The sequence below is a fragment of the Lampetra fluviatilis genome, chromosome 52 (assembly GCF_964198595.1).
Source record: "Lampetra fluviatilis chromosome 52, kcLamFluv1.1, whole genome shotgun sequence".
NCBI classification, from domain to species: Eukaryota; Metazoa; Chordata; class Hyperoartia; order Petromyzontiformes; family Petromyzontidae; genus Lampetra; species Lampetra fluviatilis.
In genome coordinates, this window is record NC_136326.1 from 6,485,294 (window position 1) to 6,508,587 (window position 23,294).

The 23,294-nt window shown below is 51.7% G+C and overlaps 1 protein-coding gene across 1 annotated transcript; it reads left to right on the plus strand.

Annotated features, from left to right (window-relative positions):
• Positions 1-8,409: 8,409 nt before the first annotated feature.
• LOC144949016 (forkhead box protein A2-A-like) lies at positions 8,410-23,083 on the plus strand. The gene is made up of 3 exons (XM_078878801.1): positions 8,410-8,499; positions 21,671-22,625; positions 22,776-23,083. The coding sequence occupies exons 1-3, from the start codon at positions 8,410-8,412 to the stop codon at positions 23,081-23,083; spliced, it is 1,353 nt and encodes a 450-aa protein (XP_078734927.1).
• Positions 23,084-23,294: the final 211 nt, after the last annotated feature.

A 23,294-nucleotide genomic window follows, 5' to 3' on the forward strand; every position in this document is an offset into this window, starting at 1 on the left:
CCGCCTTGATTGATGAAGGACTTCTCCGAGCCGTCGTCATCTGTTACGGTCGCTGCGGTTGCAACGATTCGTCGAGCTTCTGCACGCGAGCTCATTCACGTCTCCATCTCTCAGTTTCAGTTCAGTTTAATTGATTAGGTGTAGCCCTGTGAGCCATGAGGCTCTTGACTCGGGTGCAACAGTAACAAACAAAAACATGAACAAAAGAAACATCTTAAAGTGACAGAAACATCCATAAAAAAAAACAGCAAGGCCTTCCATAAAAAGCACCGTATACCAACGCCGTGTGCAAAAATCCCAGTGGGATGCAAGTCAAACATTAACAACCATAAGACAAATCAGATTAAAGTTATCAGGCTAACTCCGTACTTCAACAAACAAACATGGCTAATCGGGAGGTACAGGGGGGAAGGACAATCAACTAATCACAAAAATCCGTTCTAAGGAAATTCGTTTTTTATTTTTACCAGGGGACCAGGGGTGGGGAACGTCCGGCCCGCGGGCCCTATGAGGCCCGCGAAACCTTTTTATCTGCCAAGGGCGATTTGGACAATTATATCATCATTCGCGGGCCATACAAAATTATCAACTTAAAAATTAGCCCGTTATATTTGGTCAAACATTTAATGAACTCCCCCCTAATGCGATGGCTGGAACTGCTTCTCTTTGCGTGCGATGTTAGCTGGTGTTGATGATGTTGCTACTCGCAACTGCTTTGCCAGGTTTGCTCCTAGATTTATTGAATTTCGAGTCCCGCCTGCGGTTGCCTTGGCAGGGCCAGAGACCAAATGATTTCGCGGGCCTCATACGGCCCACGGGCCGGACGTTCCCTACCCCTGCCATAAACAAAACAACATTTATAATTTTTTCAAGGTCAAAGCCCACTGAGCTGTATAACTCTTTTTCAGAATAGGCCTGCCTACAAATGATCGCTCTACGAAGTGTGTGGAAATTTACAGCAGGCAAATACTCTGACGGAAAAAATTCCACGCGACCACGTGGAGAGACACACATGTGAACTCCGAATATACAGCAGGCGTCAGGGTCGGGATTGAACCCACGAACCTTCTGTATACCAGGCGAGGTAGTGGGTAAGGGGTGTGGTCACGAGTTCAAATCTTGGTTGCTGGGGGTTGACCCAACCCATCATCCCTCCGGGGTCGATAAATTTAGCACTACTTTTCAGGAAAGTCAATAGCGATTGGACAGACTCGCCCCGCCCCCCCCCTCCACGTGTCGACAACGCGTCCCACTTTTAAAACCTCCGAATACACAGCAGGCGTCAGGGGCGTGATCGAATCCACGACCTCCTGTATACCGGGCGAGGTAGTTATCATCTCCTAGCCACCGTGGTGCCCGATTCCCGTTGTCAATTGCCACGTTTCTGACGCACGTGGCACGGCGGGCACCGCACAGCATCCCATCTCTTTATCCCGCATTCAGCACAACAGAGGTGAAGGGTTAGCGTTGGGGCAGTGGTCACGGTTGGAATGAACGTGTTGGTTATAGGTAGCTAATATTTTAATGGTTTAGGGCCCGTCCACAAATAACGTCACGAGATTTTGGACGATTTTTTTACCCCCCCCCACCCTCGTCACACGGCGTCACAAAAAGTCAGAACCCCCCTCAAATATGACGTCACAAAGGTCTGCCCCCCCCCCCCCCCCAAAATAAAACATGCTTCAAATCGCTTTAAACTATTGTCATTGTAGTGCGTATTTAATGTGGCGCTGTACTCTGATGTTGTAGAAGTGTTGTTATAACAATTCTATATTTATTTAAAGTTGCGCATTTTGATGCGACGTCACATTTCTGAACCCCCCCCCCTCGTAACACATCGCCACAAATGTCTGACCCCCCCCCCCCTAGGTGCGTGACGTCATTTATGGACGGCCCCTTACTTATAGGGTATGATTACGACTCCCGTTGTAAACACTGTGACGATGTGTGACGAGGGGGTTGAGAAATGTGACGTCACATAAAAATGCGCAACTTTAAATAAATATAGACAACACGTTCTACTTAATTAAATAGACTTTTAATAAATGTTTTCTCCTACAACATCAGAGTGCAGCGCCACATTAAACACGCACTACAATGACAATAGTTTAAAGCGATTTGAAGCATGGAAATATGGTTTTGGGGGGGGTGGCAGAGCTTTGTGACGTCATATTAGAGGGGGGGGTCTGACTTTTATGACGCCGTGTGACGATGGGGGGAGGTAAAAAATCGTCCAAAATCGCGTGACGTCATTTATGGAACGGCCCCTTAGGTCGACTCAGCCTTAATCGAGTACAGTGCCTGGTGCAATGCGCATGCATCAGTTCAAAGTTCAAAGTTCATTTATTAGGTATAGCCCTGTGAGCCATTCGGCTCTTGAATTGGGTGCAACCGCAACAAACAAAAAAACATGAACAAGAAAACATCTTAAAGTGACTAAGTGCAAACAGAAAATCCAAGAAAAGACAGCAAAATATTGCAGAAAAATCACCGTACACCAACACCCTGTGCAAAAATCCCAGTGGGATGCAAGTCAAACAACAACAACAACAACCACAAGACAACTTAGATTAAGGCCAAAATCAGTAGCACTGGGGAGACAAAGGCGACCGGGAGGTGGGTGGTGGTGGTGGTGTTGGCCACCCACCACTCTGCGTGCGCTGCTACCGCTACCCACCGACCACGGAAAGCCGCTGGTTGCGCAGCGTACGACGAACCCGGCGACCAACCGAACCTACAACGGTGGCGCGAATATTTGAACCGGTCCAGCGCCTCCCCCTAGGTCTACTCGGCCGTAAAAATAAATAAATAAAACTACAGCACTTGGGGAGATGAAGGCGAGCGGGCGTGGTGTTGGCGGCCTTCATAGGTGTATCTTCGCGAACAGCACTTGCCCCAACAGCCCTGTTGAAGGCTGGGGGAAGGGGGGGTGTGGGAATCTTTGTCTTTGTTATGTTATTCGTATGCGAGCAGCAGAGAGAGAGAGAGACGCGGGCTGCCGCGTGTTTACAATTCCCATGATCCGCGCGGCTCGCCTCTAGAAAAGGAATCGAGCTCCAATCAAAGACCCCCCCCCCCTGCTCCACCACCACCACACTCCACACACAAGCCAAAGGTCTCCCGTATAGCCTCCACGGACTCGAGAGGCAAGTGCTGTTTGTGTGCAACATACGAAGGCCTGGGCGGTTACACGAGGGGGGTGGGTGGACAGCAACACGCCCGACCGCCTTTGTCTCCCCAGTGGCGATGTTTACACCCCGCGCCAGGTACTCATTTGAGGCTGAGTCGACCACACGCATATAAACGCACGCGCATACAAAGACAAAGCTCCCCCCCCCCATGTAGCCTGAACAGACTGTTGGGGCAAGTGCTGTTAGCGTGCACCGATGAAGGCCGGCACGGCACACGAGGAGAGTGTGGCCAACACTTTGCCCGGCCGCCTTTGTCTCCCCAGTGCTGACGTTTACACAACTCTTTTGAGGCTGAGCCGATCTCCTCCACAGAGACACACGCGCGCACACAAAGACAAAGGCCTCCCACCCCCCCCCCCCCCGAGTGTAGCTTGCATGGGCTGTCGGGGCAAGTGCTGTTAGCGCGCGCGAGACGGTGACATGGCCAAGCCGCGCGCCCGTTCGCCCTCGCCTCCCCCTTAGCGGTGACGATTACACGCCGAATCAGTTGTCCATTTGGGGCTAAAGGTATTCTTCGCAGAGGACCAGGGCTGGTTCATATGTTCGCCACTCTGAACTCTGGTTAGGACGGTTGGCTACGTACGGTGCGAAAGAAGTTCAACACACACGCACGCACGCACGCTCTCCCCACAAGATACGCAACAACAACAACCGCCGCTCGCCACAGAGGGGCGAAGACTTCACCCACGGCGTTTGTGCCAGGCTAGGTGCCCTTTTGAGGCCACGTGAAGCGTCACCGGCAGGAGGTCACGGGGTCACGGCAAAGATCCATGTGCGGTGGGTTGATCGACTGGGATGACTGACAGGCCGCATCAGCTGTGTGTGCACCACCACTGCCAACACGGAGATTTTGCAGCAGCAGCAGCAGGAGCACCAGTTGGTGGATTTTGACAGCGATGCCTGCGACTCATTGAACATCGCCGAGTGAGCCGCTTGCGTGTGAGTAGGCGGAGCGGTGGCGCAGCGGTTAGCGCACTGCCCTGGCAATCCTGGGGTCGATCCCCCCCCCCCCCCCGTGGCTATCGTCGGTAGCGAGCGATGATCTCGCCCGGTACGCAGGACGACGTGGGAGCGATCCAGACCCTGACGCCGTGTATATTTGGGGTGTCTGCGTGTCTCTCTCCCCCATGGTTGTGTGGATTTATCTCCGTGATTTCCCCTCCACACTTAGCAGCAACATCACCGCGTTTCGAGTATTTGGCTGCTACAGTGTGTAGTAGTAGCTACATGTGTAGTAGTAGCTACATGTGTAGTAGTAGCTACATGTGTAGTAGGTACATGTGTAGTAGTAGCTACATGTGTAGTAGTAGCTACATGTGTAGTAGTAGCTACATGTGTAGTAGCTACATGTGTAGTAGTAGCTACATGTGTAGTAGTAGCTACATGTGTAGTAGCTACATGTGTAGTAGTAGCTACATGTGTAGTAGTAGCTACATGTGTAGTAGTAGCTACGGGCCCCGCACTTTCAAGGGCATCGCGCTAAATGCTTTCAAGCTATCAATTCCGGTTCAGTGATTCTGAACTTGCTCTATTACTATAGTACTATAACGCCTTCAACATTTATGAGCGACCGTGTGTTTAAGGTTAGCGATTTGTCGTATTATCTGGCTGTATAGCAAATGGAAAAAAATCCAATTACTTTACTATGCGAGTATAAAATGTGTGTTTTAATATGTACGTGTTTTTTTTTAATCTAGGGCCCCCTTTGTAAGAAATGCTACAGGCCCCGCACTATCTTATTGCGGCACTGACGCTACATACACGCGACAATTATCATTGTTTCGAGCCACACGCCACAGAGCAGCAGGGCGGTGATGACAGCGACGAGACGCCTCCTCTTGAGAGGAGCTCTCGCCGAACAACGAACCCGCATTGGTGCACAGACACACACGGTATATATGTCGCGCTCAGCTCACGTAGCCAGCGGCTCATAGCCAGCGCTCAGCTCACGTAGCCAGCGCTCAGCTCACATAGCCAGCGCTCAGCTCACATAGCTAGCACTCAGCTCACATAGCCAGTGCTCAGCTCACATAGTCAGCGCTGAGCTGACAGAGCCAGTGCTCAGCTCACATAGCCAGCGCTGATCTCACATAGCCAGCTACTCAGCTCACATAGCCAGCGCTGAGTTCACATAGCCGGTGACTCAGCTCACATAACCAGCGCTCAGCTCACATAGCCGTTGACTCAGCTCACATAGCCAGCGCTCAGCTCACGTAGCCAGCGACTCAGCTCACACAGCCAGCGCTCAGCTCACATAGCCAGCGCTGAGCTGACAGAGCCAGTGCTCAGCTCACATAGCCATTGCTGATCTCACATAGCCAGCGACTCAGCTCACATAGCCAGCGCTGAGTTCACATAGCCGGTGACTCAGCTCACATAACCAGCGCTCAGCTCACATAGCCGGCGCCTCAGCTCATAGCCAGCGCTCAGCTCACGTAGCCAGCGCTCAGCTCACACAGCCAGCGATCAGCTCACACAGCCAGCACTCAGCTCACATAGCCAGCGCTCAGCTCACGTAGCCAGCGCTCAGCTCACACAGCCAGCGATCAGCTCACACAGCCAGCACTCAGCTCACACAGCCAGCGCTCAGCTCACGTAGCCAGCGCTCAGCTCACGTAGCCAGCGCTCAGCTCACATAGCCAGCGCTCAGCTCACACAGCCGGTGCTCAGCTCACATAGCCGGTGCTCACGTAGCCTCACGTGGCCTGACACATAGCCTGACACATAGCCTGGCATAGCTGACACGTAACGTGGAACAGCTGGCATAGCTTGCACATAGCCTGAGCCTGACGTAGCCGAGACAGAGACTGGCACAGGCTTTGATTGGCTGCCATAGCCGGATAATTTATTCTGACGTAGCCTGCCAGGTAGCCTGGCATAGCCTACCATAGCCGACACAGACACTGACGGTCTAACATCGAACGAGACGTACACTTGGCACAGCCAATGCAGAGACTGGCAAAGCCTGACGCGTAGCTTGACGACTCACACACAAAGTCCACTGACGGAGCCTGGCACAGATAGGACATGCTTGCTTTGCTATAGCATTCACACAGCCAATTCATAGCCTGACAGCAGCGACATGTAAACCTGACGTGCCGCTCGCTGCACGGAGCATGCAGCCTTCGGGCACGCTCGGTCGCACTTTCCGATGAGCACGTTTTTTTTTATTTTGGCCGCGTACGGTGGGAAAGAAGGTCAACAGATACGCGCACATCACACATCACACACCTACACTCCACACACACATCACACACGCACCTACACTCCACACACACATCACACGCGCCATCAGCGCCGCCTTGAGTCCAAGGGCTGGCTCATAGCCCGCTGTCGGCTCGCACGTTTGGTTTATTGCGGAACGATGTTGCGATAGGGAGTTGTGTCACCTGCAGCGCGCGCGCATACACACCTACACTCTACACACACACACAAATCTACACACACACACACCTACACACACACCTACACACATACACACCTACACTCCACACATACACACACACAGAGGAGTTGAAACAACTGACACACACACAGAGGAGTTGACACAACTGACACACACACAGATGAGTTGACACAACTGACACACACACAGATGAGTTGCCACAACTGACACACACACAGATGAGTTGCCACAACTGACACACACACAGGGGAGTTGACACAACTGACACACACACACAGGGGAGTTGACACAACTGACACACACACACAGGGGAGTTGACACAACTGACACACACACAGAGAGGAGTTGACACAACTGACACACACACAGAGAGGAGTTGACACAACTGACACACACACAGGGGAGTTGACACAACTGACACACACACAGGGGAGTTGACACAACTGACACACACACAGGGGAGTTGACACAACTGACACACACACACAGAGAGGAGTTATCACAACCGACACACTCAGGGGAGTTGACTCAACTGACACACACAGAGGGGTGTTGACACAACTGACACACACAGAGGAGTTGCCACAACTGACACACACACACAGATGAGTTGCCTCAACTGACACACACACAGATGCGTTGCCTCAACTGACACACACACAGAGAAGTTGACACAACTGACACACACACAGGGTAGTTGCCACAACTGACACACACAGAGAGAGAAGTTGCCTCAACTGACACACACACAGCGAAGTTGCCACAACTGACACACACACAGATGAGTTGCCTCAACTGACACACACACACACAGCGAAGTTGACTCAACTGACACACACACACAGAGAAGTTGACACAACTGAAACACACACACAGAAGTTGACACAACTGACACACACACACACAGATGAGTTGCCTCAACTGACACACACACACAGTGAAGTTGCCTCAACTGACACACACACATACAGAGAAGTTGACACAACTGAAACACACACACACAGCGAAGTTGCCTCAACTGACACACACACACACACAGAGAAGTTGACACAACTGAAACACACACACACAGCGAAGTTGCTTCAACTGACACACACACACACAGCGAAGTTGCCTCAACTGACACACACACACAGCGAAGTTGCCACAACTGACACACACACACACAGCGAAGTTGCCTCAACTGACACACACACACAGCGAAGTTGCCACAACTGACACACACACACACAGCGAAGTTGCCTCAACTGACACACACACACACAGAGGAGTTGCCTCAACTGACACGCACACACACACACACAGCGAAGTTGCCTCAACTGACACACACACACACACAGAGGAGTTGCCTCAACTGACACGCACACACACACACAGCGAAGTTGCCTCAACTGACACACACACACACACAGAGGGGAGTTGACGCAACTGACACGCACACACACACACAGCGAAGTTGCCTCAACTGACACACACACACACACACACAGAGGAGTTGCCTCAACTGACACGCACACACACACACAGCGAAGTTGCCTCAACTGACACACACACACACACACACAGAGGAGTTGCCTCAACTGACACGCACACACACACACACAGCGAAGTTGCCTCAACTGACACACACACACACAGAGAAGAGTTGCCTCAACTGACACGCACACACACACACAGCGAAGTTGCCTCAACTGACACACACACACACACAGAGGGGAGTTGACGTAACTGCGCGTGACGCCCACGCCGCGAGGCGCGTCTGTGCACGCGCACGCGCACAGACGCGCGCGTGCACGCGGCGAGCGAGCGGCGATGCTGCGCGTGTCCCCCGCGCACTCGTGCGTGAAGATGGAGGAGCAGGAGAGCGCCGAGTGGGGAGGATTTTACGCGAACCACGCCGAGGTGAGCGACACAGACGGGGGACACGAACGCAGGGAGACACATGGAGACGTAAACGCAGACGCACGCAGACACAAACACGGCGGCATGAATACACAGACGGAGACATAAACGCAGACGCACGCAGACACCAACGCGGCACTAAATGCACAGACGGAGACACAGATACACAAACACAGGGACACAGAGACACAAACACGCAGGCACACGTACACAAACACGGCAACATGAATACACAGACGGAGACACAAACGCACGAACGCACGGGCACAGACACACAAACGCAGGCACGCGTACACAAACACGGCACCATAAATACACAGACAGAGACTCAAACGCAGGCACACGTACACAAACACGGCACCATAAATGCACAATCATCTACACACAACTGTGCGCAGACACGCTTACAAATCTATACACAAACCCATACACGAACATGAAGACACAACCACTCACAGACACATACACAAAGACGTACACAAACATATAGAAGCCCACACACAAACACATACACGCAACCACATACAGACGCACATACACACGTACAAAGTCACACACGAACATATACGCATGCACACACAAACGTTTGCACACACAAACCAACAGTACACACTAACACATATACGGTATACACACAAAAGCAGACACACACTAAACGTTTACACTTAAACGTACACATAGACGTACAAACAACCCCGTATAGACATTTACAGACTGTTGGGGCAAGCGCTGTTAGCGAGCACCTATAAAGGCCGGCACATCGTACGATGGGGTGGGTGGCCATCACCACGCCCGGCCGCCTTTGTCTCCCTCGGGACGATGTTTACTACACACCGCACCAGGTACTCATTTGAGGCTGAGTTGACTTAGGGGAAGCTCAGGACCGGTTCAGATAATCGTCGCTGGTGTTGGCCGTGAGCGGGAATCGAACGCGGGTCGCCGGATTCATAGCGCAGCGTGGCGCTAACCGCTACACTCCACACACGTGTTCACACCCACATACGTGTTCACACACACGCGTGTTCTCACACACACATGTATACACACACATGTGTTTACACACACGCGTGTTCACAAACACACGCGTGTTCACACACACACGCGTGTTCACACACACACACACACACGTGTTTACACACAGGCGTGCACACACACACACACGTGTTCACACGCACACACATGTTCACACACACACGTGTTTACACACACGCGTGCACACACACACGTTTACTCACACATGTTTACACACACACTTGCACACACACGTGTTTACACGCACACACATGTTCACACACACGCGCGTATTTTCACACACACACACACGTGTTTACACACACGCGTGTACACGCACACAAATGTTCACACACACACACGCGTGTTCACCACAGAGGAGCACGATGACTGCACGGTGATTTCAAATCCCCCCGCCAGCCTCTCTCCATCACCACTTAGCAAAATCCCTCATTCGACACAAACACTTCTCCGTATCATCTTGAAGAACACACTGGGGGTGGTGGTGGCGGCGGCGGTGGATGAGATGCGCCTTCATTGTCCAAGCGTCTCACACGCGCCGATAATTCGCTTCGATCACAGAACTTTCGAGTGGCTTAGAGACATTGCGTTATAGAGTGTGCTTCAAAAATATGTGAACACTTCAGAGAAATTTGCAACAGCGCCACGAGAAATTCGCCTCCAGGCTCTGTAGACCACCTGGAGAAGATTCCAGGCACGTGTTGACAATGACGGCGAACAAGTGGGAGATTCTTTGACTTGTTGAAGCTATTAACATTACACTTGTTATCGTGTTACAGTGGATATTATCCTATTCTTTGGGTCTTTCGTTGGCAGAAAAAAAAGTGGAAAACCCTATTAGAATATTTTGGTACTGGCAAAGGAGGTCCCATGATATATTTTATTTCTATTAATTTGAGCCTATTCACGTGACTTTACCGAAAGACCCCAAGAATATGAATTCCTGCGGTCATGAAAGCTTTAAGCCAAGTCTATTTTCCGTTCCTTTTCCATTACAAACGATCTTCCCATATACGTGTAAAAAAAAATAAAGCACCCTGTATAACCATTGCAATGATAATGTCAACTTGTAACGCACCAACACCACCGCCGTAGACTATTTGCTCGTTACCCTCGTAGAGAGCGAGAGAGAGAGACGGGGAGCTCACGACTCAGAGACGCTAGGAGGATGGAGGAACCACGGATACGCAGGAAGGCAGCAACGTGGTCACGCCGTGGCTACGATCACCCAAGCGGCTATCTCCAGACGCCAGGGTGTTGTCGGCCCCGGAGAAAACCCACGCGTGGCGACGGAGGTTGCACGATATCCCCGTGCAGATGGAACAGGTTGAGTCCACTGCTCTGTTTCGATTTAATGCTTTCGTGACTGCAGGGATTCATCTTCTTGGTTCTTTCGGTAAAGTCACTTAGAATTGAAATAATAAAATAATAAAAATAAAACATTAAACACTGCTCTGCTTTACCGCATTCCACCTGGCGAGCCGGGGTACGGCTCTCATCTGTGCGGTGATCGACCAAACCTCGCTGCTGCCTCCTACGCATTGCAGGCCACGTGCCTAGCCACCACCGCCTTGCTTGACCATACTTCACCACGCTGGTCAGCGCGGGTTGATGAAGGGAAGGGGTGGGGCGGGGGGAGTTGCCCACGACCGTTCAGATGTCGCTCGCCGCCGATGTTAGCCGTGGCCCGGACACGAACTTGGGTGACTGGGTTCGTGGGAGCAGTGCGCTAACCACTGCGCCACCGCTCCACCGACACGTATGTGAACTTTACGGTGCATATATGTTGAACTCTCTTGACGAAGCAAACGCGGGAATGGGGAGGGGTTCATCCAGCAGTAGATTTCAAAAGAGCTGCAGGTGATGACAATTACGCATGCATTCATAATGTAGTGTTTTTTTATTGGTTAAATCGCGTAAACATAAATGTGTCGTTAAACCCGCCACCACCCGACACAGCCAATGAGTAAGGTGTTGCCACGTAAACATAACGTGGCCAACTCGTCACTAGTACGGCAACACCGGTGTGTTGGAGAGCCAAGCCACAACATTTACAATCCGAGCACGACGTTTCGCCAGTAATTACAACCGGCATCATCAGGCGGGCAGACAGATTCTACATGCGCGCATGCAGAACTTCTTTCGCACCGTACGTAGGCCAACCGTTGCCAATGGCGTTGCGCGATGTCCCCCCGTTGCATCGCGTCTACCGCGCTCTCGAGAGCGAAGACAGAACGAGAGCGATGTCCTCGGCGTGGCGAGATGCTCCGGGGAAGTAAGACGCACACCCAGCAGCGTTTCCTATCAAACACGGACACGTGAAAGGCTGCGTTCTTATAATGCGAACGGAACGATGCAGAGGCCTATTGCGTTAATTACTCATCGGAATTTAACCAACGTATAATCACCGTCATCATCATCATCACCACCTTGGTTATCATCGCCTCCGATTAGCTGGCTTGGCTACGTACGGTGCGAACGAAGTTCAACGTACACACATCGTCATCGCGACATTCAATGAAGGCCTCCTGTGTTCGTTGCGAATTTCTAGGGCGACGGAGTCGCTTGGTCAATGACATACGGAGACGCACCTCCGATTAGCACGTTTGGCTACGTACGGTGCGAAAGAAGTTCTACGTGGGACGATGCCGTGCCAGCCGCAACCTCCGGCAAGGCTGAGTGACGATAATGAAGTTTGCGAGAGGAGTCTTCATTATGTCTGTGTGCGCGTAGTCACAGGTTTGTGTGACTTAAGCTTTGCCGCGGGATTGACCGCGTGTCGTGCGGACAGAAAGCAATGCAAGGCGCAGCAACGCGGGTGGAAGAAGAAGGTCCATTTCCGAAACGTCGGCGATGTTCGACCATTTTTCGTTTTTTTACTCAACGGCTGTTAACCTGGGGTGCGAGATGCCCTTTGTGGTGGGGGTAGCGAAACATGTCCAGATTTTTTTTTAAATAAGGAAAATCAGCAACAACACAAATGAAAAACGCGGGCACGTTACGTAACAACTTTGTTTCATCAGACCCCGTGTGTTTATTAACATTATAGACATTTCGTGTTTGTTTAAAGGTTAAGAACCCACAGTGTTGTTGACGAGTGTGTTGTGTTGTTGCTATTAATTGCGCACCACTACCAACGCAGTGGTTGCAGCACCACCAACCACTTTGTTAATCATGTTCAGTGCTGCTCGCTAACAGTAGTAGCCCCAACAGTCTATAATGGTCATACGGGGTGGCGGCTGGGGGGGAGGAGGAGAGGTTTACATAATGAGTTATTTCTATATATGTACATATTTGCGATGCGTGAATAATTGAAATAGCATAACAAGCAATGCGCTTACAAACGCGAGATCGCGTTCATCGAGATCAGGGGTCGTCGGAAAAAATCTTCGCCTCCAGCGGCTCACGCGGTGCCTCGAAAAGGAGCCGCTGCTGCTTCATCGTCGACGTCACAGTTATTTATTAAGGAACCACTGTCTCCCTAATCACATTCCATTGCGGCTCTTGAAATATAATTAGAGTTTTTTTTCTTCTTCCGTGTAGCCGAATTTTTTTTTTCTGATTCCATTGCGGCTTTTTAAATATTTAGAGGTTTTTTTTTTTCGTGTGTACAGAACTATTATTTTTTTTTACCTTCTTGTTATTTTGGTTTTCCGACCCTGCTGCCATAGATACAGATCATGCAGTGGGCGCTTTGCCAGTCGGCAATTGAAGGTGTCGATTACGCGAGTCTGGCTTTGAGATTCACAGCAGAGGTCGCAAACGGGTTTTGATTCCTTACCCGTACCCGACCGCACAAGGATCGCGATCGGGTACCCGTACCCTACACGATACCCGGCTACCCGTACCCGGCCGGGTATCGGGGAGGGTACGGGTACCCGATTGCGACCTCTGGGATGAAGCCACGTTGCAGGCGCGGGTGGATTGATTCTAGGAACTTGAATTGTGAGAAGAGACAAGACGTTGGGAAATGAGTGACAAACGGTTACTCACCAGTGACTCACGGCCTACCCGTACCCGTACCCGGCTGGGTACGGGTAGCCGGGTATCGGGTAGGGTACGGGTATCGGGTACCCGGTTGTGACCTCTGATTCACAGTGGCCAATCCAACGCTTCACGTTTCATTCAGTCGCATTTGTTCACTTATCCCGAATGAATTCATGGTGCATCATCTTCATAATCACCAACACCATCATCATAATCACCAACACCACCATCATCATCATTTCAATCACTGGTTCAGACATTACTCGTTACTACCACTGCAGCTACGGACGTTGCTGCTAATCGAACTCAGGCAGTCAGGTTCGTAGTCGTTTAGTATATATGTGTGTGTGCGCGTGTGTCAGTGGACACATCGGGACACCCATCCAGGCAAAATATTTGAATTTAATGAGAAAAAAAAGCGTGCCGTGCGCTAACCGTTGCACCACCGCTCCCCATCGGTGGGATACAAATCACTTCTCTATATTTACTTAATTTGAAGCTTTCGTGACTGCAGGAATCCACACTCTTTGTTTATTTCGGTAAAGTCACGTAGGTATAAAAGAAAATAAATCACGACGTTTCGGGCGCGACACAAGCGTCCATCATCAGACTTTACCGAAAGAACCAGAGGATATTTACTTATTTTATACACTCAATTGTACGGGTCTCGCTTTAGCACGACCAAACTGTGCGTTTGAAGAAGGACCATGAGCCGAAACGTTCCCTAATATATATCATTTCCATTTTGTTGGGGCACAGATGTTTAATTAAGGGACATTATTCACAGTTTTGCATGTATATATATAATCTTGCAAGAGGGTAATTTTTACAACGAAAACAGATGACAACACAGTCATTAATAACCCTGCCCTAACAGCATAACAAATATATTACAGGCGACGTTTCAGGCAATGACCCTTTTTGTCATATATTGCCTAAATGTTATTTCCCTCTGATGGGGCACACCCAGAAAGTTCATTCGACTCAAAACATGCGCCCCTTTTTGTTGTTGCATGCAAATGTGACATTTTCGTTCGATACAACGGCAAATATTCCCGCAGCAAACAATGTTTGCCGCATTTACGTTATCGTTGAAGCAGAACTAAATATTCAACACGCGGTAGGAGTAGTAGTAGTAGTTTATTTGTCTCAACCATTTGTGAAGATTCGCAATGAAACATTTCTTTGAGTCAGACCACTCAGTAACGACTGCTATTGTCAACCCGTTTCGTCGTGTCCTGAAGATGCTTGACGCAGCTGCACATGTCACGTATCTAACCCGCACCAGCGATTAGCACGGTTGGCTACGTACGGTGCGAAAGAAGTTCAACATACATATATATATACACATCCATACGTGTCTTGTACTGCCACTCGATTTGGTTGTGAGAATTTACCCTTCAACTCACTCACCAGCTCACTCGCTCACTCAGCAGCTCGCTCACCAGCTCACTCGCTCGCTCACCAGCTCACTGTCTCACTCACCAGCTCACTCGCTCACTCACTCGCTCACTCACCAGATCCCTTGCTCACTCAGCAGCTCGCTCACCAACTCACTCAATCACCAGCTCACTCACCAGACCACTTGCTCACTCACCAGCTCACTCACCAGCTCACTCACCAGCTCACTCGCTCACTCACCAGCTCACTCACCAGCTCACTCGCTCACTCACCAGCTCACTCGCCAGCTCACTCACCAGCTCACTCGCTCACTCGATCACTCACCAGCTCACTCGCTCAGTCACTCACTCACCAGCTCATTCGCCAGCTCACTGTCTCACTCACCAGCACACTCGCCAGCTCACTCGCCCATTCACCAGCTCACTCGCTCGCTCACCAGCTCACTCACCAGCTCACTCACCAGCTCACTCGCTCACTCACTCACTCACCAGCTCACTCAGCAGCTCACTCGCTCACTCACCAGCTCACTCACCAGCTCACTCACTCACTCACCAGCTCACTCACCATCTCACTCGCTCACTCAGCAGCTCACTCGCTCACTCACCAGCTCACTCGCTCGCTCACCAGCTCACTCACCAGCTCACTCACCAGCCCACTTGCTCACTCACCAGGTCGCTCACTCGCTCACTCACTCGCTCACCAGCTCACTCACCAGCTCACTCGCTCATTCACCAGCTTACTCGCTCGCTCACCAGCTCACTCACCAGCTCACTCCGCAGCTCACTCGCTCATTCACCAGCTCACTCGCTCGCTCACCAGCTCACTCCGCAGCTCACTCACCAGCTCACTCACCAGCTCACTCACCAGCTCACTCGCTCATTCACCAGCTCACTCACCAGCTCACTCCGCAGCTCACTCGCTCATTCACCAGCTCACTCACCAGCTCACTCCGCAGCTCACTCGCTCATTCACCAGCTCGCTCACCAGCTCACTCACCAGCTCACTCGCTCATTCACCAGCTCACTCACCAGCTCACTAACCAGCTCACTCGCTCATTCACCAGCTCACTCACCAGCTCACTCCGCAGCTCACTCGCTCATTCACCAGCTCGCTCACCAGCTCACTCCGCAGCTCACTCGCTCATTCACCAGCTCACTCGCTCGCTCACCAGCTCATTCACCAGCTCACTCAGCAGCTCACTCGCTCATTCACCAGCTCACTCGCCAGCTCACTCACCAGCTCACTCGCTCACTCACCAGCTCACTCACTCACTCACTCACCAGCTCACTCGCCAGCTCACTGTCTCACTCACTAGCACACTCGCTCACTCACCAGCTCGCTCACTCGCTCGCTCACCAGCTCACTCACCAGCTCACTCACCAGCTCACTCGCTCACTCAGCAGCTCACTCGCTCACTCACCAGCTCACTCACCAGCTCACTCGCTCACTCACTCACTCACCAGCTCACTCAGCAGCTCACTCGCTCACTCACCAGCTCACTCACCAGCTCACTCACCAGCTCACTCACTCACTCACCAGCTCACTCACCAGCTCACTCGCTCACTCAGCAGCTCACTCGCTCACTCACCAGCTCACTCACCAGCTCACTCGCTCACTCACTCACTCACCAGCTCACTCAGCAGCTCACTCGCTCACTCACCAGCTCACTCACCAGCTCACTCACTCACTCACCAGCTAACTCACCAGCTCACTCGCTCACTCACCAGCTCACTCAACAGCTCACTCGCTCACTCACCAGCTCACTCACCAGCTCACTCACGTACTCACCAGCTCACTCGCTCATTCGCTCGCTCACCAGCTCACTCCGCAGCTCACTCGCTCACTCACCAGCTCACTCGCTCACTCGCTCACTCACCAGCTCACTCGCTCACTCACCAGCTCACTCGCTCACTCACCAGCTCAGTCACCAGCTCACTCGCTCACTCACCAGCTCACTCACCAGCTCACTCGCTCAGTCACCAGCTCACTGTCTCATTCACCAGCTCACTCACTCACCAGCTCACTCGCTCACTCACCAGCTCACTCACCATCTCACTCGCTCACTCACCAGCTCACACACCAGCTCACCCGCTCGCTCACCAGCTCACTCACCAGCTCACTCACCAGCTCACTCGCTGGCTCACCAGCTCACTCGCCCACTCACCAGCTCACTTGCTCGCTCACCAGCTCACTCACTCACCAGCTGACTCACCAGCTCATTCGCTCACTCCGCAGCTCACTCGCTCTCTCACCAGCTCACTCGCTCACTCACCAGCTCACTCACTCACTCACCAGCTCACTCGCTCGCTCACCAGCTCACTCGCTTTCTCACCAGCTCACTCGCTCACTCACCAGCTTACTCACCAGCTCACTCGCACGCTCACCAGCTCACCAGCTCACTCACCAGCTCACTCGCTCACTCAGCAGCTCACTCGCTTACTCAGCAGCTCACTTGCTCACTCAGCAGCTCACTCGCTCACTCAGCAGCTCACTCGCTCACTCTGCAGCTCACTCGCTCACTCACCAGCTCACTCACCAGCTCACTCGCTCACGCACTTGCTCACTCGCTCACTCACCAGCTCGCTCACCAGCTCACTCGCTCACTCACCAGCTCGCTCACCAGTTCACTCCGCAGCTCACTTACCAGTTTTCTCACCAGCTCATTCACCAGCTCACTCGCTCACTCAGCAGCTCACTCGCTCACTCACCGGCTGACTCACCTGCTCACTCGCTCACTCACCAGCTCACTCGCTTGCTCACCAGCTCACTCACCAGCTCACTCGCTGACTCACCAGCTCACTCGCTCACTCACCAGCTGACTCACCAGCTCACTCGCTCACTCACCAGCTCACTCGCTTGCTCACCAGCTCACTCATCAGCTCACTCCGCAGCTCACTCGCCAGTTCTCTCACCAGCTCATTCACCAGCTCACTCGCTCACTCACCAGCTCACTCACCAGCTCACTCGCTCACTCACCAGCTCACTCGCTTGCTCACCAGCTCACTCACCAGCTCAGTCGCTCACTCACCAGCTCACTCGCTCACTCACCAGCTGACTCACCAGCTCACTCGCTTGCTCACCAGCTCACTCACCAGCTCACTCCGCAGCTCACTCGCTCACCGGTGAGTTAGCTGAACAAATGCAACAACGGCCACTTCGTCATTCCCGTGCTTCTCACGTGGACATTTTCATTCGTTTGGCTTGGTAGGGTGGCGGAGGGTCCCACGACACGAATTCTAACCAGATCGTTACGATGGCTTCACCCCAAAAATAATTTACGCGTTATAAAATGGCATTATTCATATTATTACAAAGTGATAATAATGTTTTATTTTCCAGGGTCAGATCGCATAAATATGAATGCGTCGTTAAAGCTGCAAACCACACGACACAACTGATTCGTAAGGGATGTATCACGTGAACAAAACGTGCCAATTCGTTACTGCTTCAGCCCACCGGTGTGTTGGAGAGTAAACCCACAACATTCACTATCTGAGTACCACGTGTCGCTGGTTATTACATCCAGAATCATCGGGCGATATTTAGCCAGAATTGCAGTATTATCATTATACGTCAGTTATATTACTAGCGCTCCTTACACATTACATTGATAATAATTGTTTTATTCATGGACAGCGTGATAATGAATACCACTTGCAAGGTTTAAAGTTTATTACCTGACATTACTCGCCACCCATCCTCATAGACATACAAAATAAAGATCCCCCAATGTAGCTTCACAGGATAAAGTGATGTTAATGAAAACGGACACATATATATACAGACTGTACATTACATTGACATGCCCGGAAACTCACGTATACCTACAAAGACAAAGATCCCCAGTATAGCCGTAACAGACTGTTGGGGCAAGTGCTGTTAACGAGCACCTACGAACGCCGGCCCGGCTCACAAGAGATTGGGTGGCCAACACTACGCCCGGCCGCCTTTGTCTCCCTAGCGGCGATGTTTACATGCGGCACAATTGACTCATTTGAGTCTGAGTCGACCTAGGCGAGGCCCAGGACCGGTTCAGATAATCGTGATTGGTCTTGGCCTTGAGCCGGAATCGAACTCGGTTTACCGAGTTCGTATAGTGCTAACCACAACACTACCGCTACACGACACATTTGAGACATAAATATAAAGATCCCCCGTATAGCCTTAATAGACTTTAGGGGCAAGTGCTGTTAGCGAGCACCTATGAAGGCCGGAACTGTACACGAGGGGGTGGGTGGCCAGCACCACGCCCGACTACCTTTGTCTCCCCAGTGGCGATGTTTTCACACCGCACCAGGTACTAATTTAAGACTGAGTCGACCTAGGGGAGGCACAGGACCGGTTCAGATAATCGACACTGGTGTTAACCGTGAGCGGGAATCGAACCCGGGTCGCCAGGTTCATAGCGCAGCGCGCTAACCACTACACTACCGCTCCCCATTAAGATTTGAGACATACCTATATACACACACACTCATGTATACTCAGATAACCAACTCATATTCACACGTATACATTTTTCCCCACGTTAATTGTTATGGAATGCGTATGTTGAGGATTTTAAGACTTTTTTTCTCAAGATAATTCGTCACATGTTGTGAAGTTAGATCAATCAGCTCACGCCTCGCTTGCTTGGGTAATTGCGTTAAAATGTAACACTGAGAACACACGGGGGTATCATTGAACTGTTTATTATTTGCGGACTAGTTTGCTAACTTAGGCGGGAGCTTCATAAAAAAAACAATTCCGATGATAATCGTCATTAATAGTCATCATGCTAGCCAGCTGAGAGCGGTGGCGCAGTGGTTAGCACACTGCGCTATCAACATGCCCGACCTTAAGGTTCATTCCCGACCACGGCTAACATCAGCGGCGAGTAAAGCAACCCGAGTCCTCTACCATTCACCATCTCGCGACGATCAGCGGTGGTGAAGTATGGTCACGCAACACGGATGAAGGCGTTGATCCAGCAGTGGATTGAGACTGTCTGCGGATGATGTTTGTTACCAGCAGCAGAGAGGCCGCTGTTGCTCTGCAAGGAAAAATGAGAAGATAGACGTCAAATAATCCGCTTTTTTGCGAAAAAATAACTAAATGCCAAGATGTATGTATGTTGAATTTCTTTTGCACCGTACGTAGCCAACCGTGCTAATCGGAGGTGCCGGGGGAAGGACAACAAACTAAAATAAGTTCTAAAGAATGTAGATGATTTTAAAGTGTCTAGTTCCAGTAGCTTCCTTATATGGGAAGGAAGAACGTTCCAGACGGCCACAGAAGCAGCCCATCTGAAAGCGCGCGATGCAGCAGCGACCGTTTTTGTGGTGGATTGTGATTTTCTTTTCTTTTTAAAGAAGATTCTTGGCGAAATAATTACGTTAATCGGAACACAAATTGTTAAGTTCGAGCAATTTTCAATGAGCCGAGGTCAGTTTTCTGTATTCATGACTCCCACTTATTGGTGTCGCTACCTATGCTTACACTGGTCTACAGCCAAAATGCTTCCGAAATAAAAATGTAGTCCGACTTTACTAATTCTGGGTCACTGAGAATGAAAATGACGCTAAAATGTGTTGATTGGCTCTAGTTTTCAAGATATGCTGCTGTGTCAGTATACACGACCCTTTACTTGGGAATGGCGGAGGATAAGGGAGTTATAAATGGAAGGGCTCTCAATTTAAACCAGAAATGACGAAAATACATCTTTGACTGGATCTATGAATACATCTATGACTGGGTTTGGACAGTACTTGATTTTTTAAGCAAAACAACGTCTTATTTCGCCGTTTCAGTTCAAGCCATGTCCATTTGTTACAGCCAGCAAGAAAACTCGAGGCATGGATTGTTTTGTTTAAAGTAGTATGATTGGGGACGCCGCGTTGGCGAGATGGTAACTACCTCGCCTGGTCTACAGGAGGTCGTGGGTTCGTTCCCGACCCTGATGCCTGCTGTATATTTGGAGTTTGCATGGTGGCGAGATGTTAACTACCTCGCCTGGTGTACAGGAGGTCGTGGGTTCGATCCCGACCCTGATGCCTGCTGTATATTTGGAGTTTGCATGGTGGCGAGATGTTAACTACCTCGCCTGGTGTACAGGAGGTCGTGGGTTCGATCCCGACCCTGATGCCTGCTGTATATTTGGAGTTTGCATGGTGGAGAGATGTTAACTACCTCGCCTGGTATACAGGAGGTCGTGGGTTTGATCCAGACCCTGATGCCTGCTGCGCTATTTGGAGTTTGCGTGTCTCTCTCCCCGTGGTCGCGTTGATTTTTCTCCACTTCCTCTGCTACCCCCTCCCCCCTCCACATTGAGAAATCACAACGCGTTTCAACTATCTGGCCGCTTTAAAATTCCACGCGACGAGAAGCCACTTTGTTGAGCTCTCATTTGTGATGAGCCTGGGTGTCTTCCGCAAAAGAGCTACGTGGCTCAGTGGGACCTTACCTGGTTAAAACAAACTATGATTTACTCTTTTTATTTTTCGATTTAAAGCTTTCGTGACTGCAGGGATTCATCTTCTTGGTTCTTTCGGAAAAGTCATGTAGAATGGAAATAATGAAATAATTTTAAAAAATCATACAAATAAAAACGTAATAAAATAATTCTCACGTTTCGGGCACAACGGCTGCTTGCGTTGTGGCCGAAACGTCGTGAGAATTATTTTATTACGTTTTTTTATTTTTTTTATTTTATTATTTCCATTCTACGTATTATTTACTCGTTTTCATTTAACAGTTTCAACGTGTCTCGCAGGCCTACCCAACCATCGGAAGCATGGGGGCCATGACGTCCTTCAACTCCTACATGGCCATGAACACTGCCGCCGGACTGGTCACCCCTCCGCCCTGCTACGGCGGGGGTCCAGCCGGAGTCTCCCACGGGGGCACCTTCACGACGGGCGGACCCCCGCAGAGTCTCAGAAGCCCCAGCCCCCTCGGCCTGGGGGTGCAGGGCTCTCCTCCCGGCGGCTCGCTCGGAGGGCTGCAGGCCGGCCACTACTCGGCCATCAAGAACGGGGGGCCCTACGGCCTTCACAGCGGTGGCCTCGGTGGCCTCGGTGGCCTCGGCGGCGGAGGCGGCGCTCTGGGAATTCGAACCTCGCGCGAATCTAAGCCGCCTTACAGGAGCAGCTACGCGCACGCCAAACCGCCGTACTCGTACATCTCGCTCATCACCATGGCCATCCAGCAGTCGAGCGGCAAGATGCTGACGCTGTGCGAGATCTACCAGTGGATCACCGACCTGTTCCCCTTCTACCGGCAGAACCAGCAGCGCTGGCAAAACTCCATCCGCCACTCGCTCTCGTTCAACGACTGCTTCATCAAGGTGCCGCGCTCGCCCGACAAGCCGGGCAAGGGCTCCTTCTGGGCCCTCCACCCGGACTCGGGAAACATGTTCGAGAACGGCTGCTACCTGCGGCGGCAGAAGAGGTTCAAGTGTCACAAGAAGGCTCCGGGCAACGGTCTCGCCGGGGCTGCGGCCGCGACGAAGGGCGAGAGGCGGCAGCACGCGGCGAGGGATGAGCGCAGGGAGCGGGAGGGGGAGGAGCGGGAGGAGGAGGAGGAGGAAGGCACCGTGGCCGTGACCGTGGCGAGGCGCGCGGACGTCAAAGGATCGACGCAATCGTCGTCGTCGTCGTCATCGTCTGCGTCGGCGACTTACCGCAACGCGCCTGATTTGTCGGAACAGCAGCTGTGCATGAATGGAGGCGACAGGTCCAATCATCATCACCACCAGCAGTTGCAGCAGCAGCAGGATGCAGCACATCACGGCCATCACAACCACCACGGTCACCACCACAACCACAATCACCACCACCACCACCACAACCATCATCACCACGCCCTGCAAAACCAAGACGCGCTCAAAATCGACCCGCGCTGCAACTTCACCCACCCATTCTCCATCCACAGCCTCATGTCTGCGGCTGAGCAGCAGCAGCAGCATCATCATCATCAGCAGCAGCATCATCATCAGCAGCAACAGCACCATCATCATGAGCACATCGACGGCCCTCGCTACTCGGCGTTCGGAGCCCTGGCCGCGTGCAGCTCTGTCGAGGCGACTCACGCCAAGGATCCCGTCTCGCCGCTCAGCGCCAACGAAGCCACCTACTACTGCTCGCAGGGCCTCTATCAGCGAGCCACCATCCTGCACTCGTCATAACGAGACTCTACACCCCCCACTCCTCTCCACACCCGCCGCTGTCATCCCATTGCCCCCCCCTCTCTCAGCTGCCTAAGCAGTGGAAACTCAATCACGGGGGGGGGGGGGGTGATGATCATTGCATTCAGATCGGGCAGCAGAGTTGGTCACCTGGCTGGGTAGGTGGCGGTGCTGCCGGAGACGGGAGCCTCCGTCACTCGAGGCAGCTCCA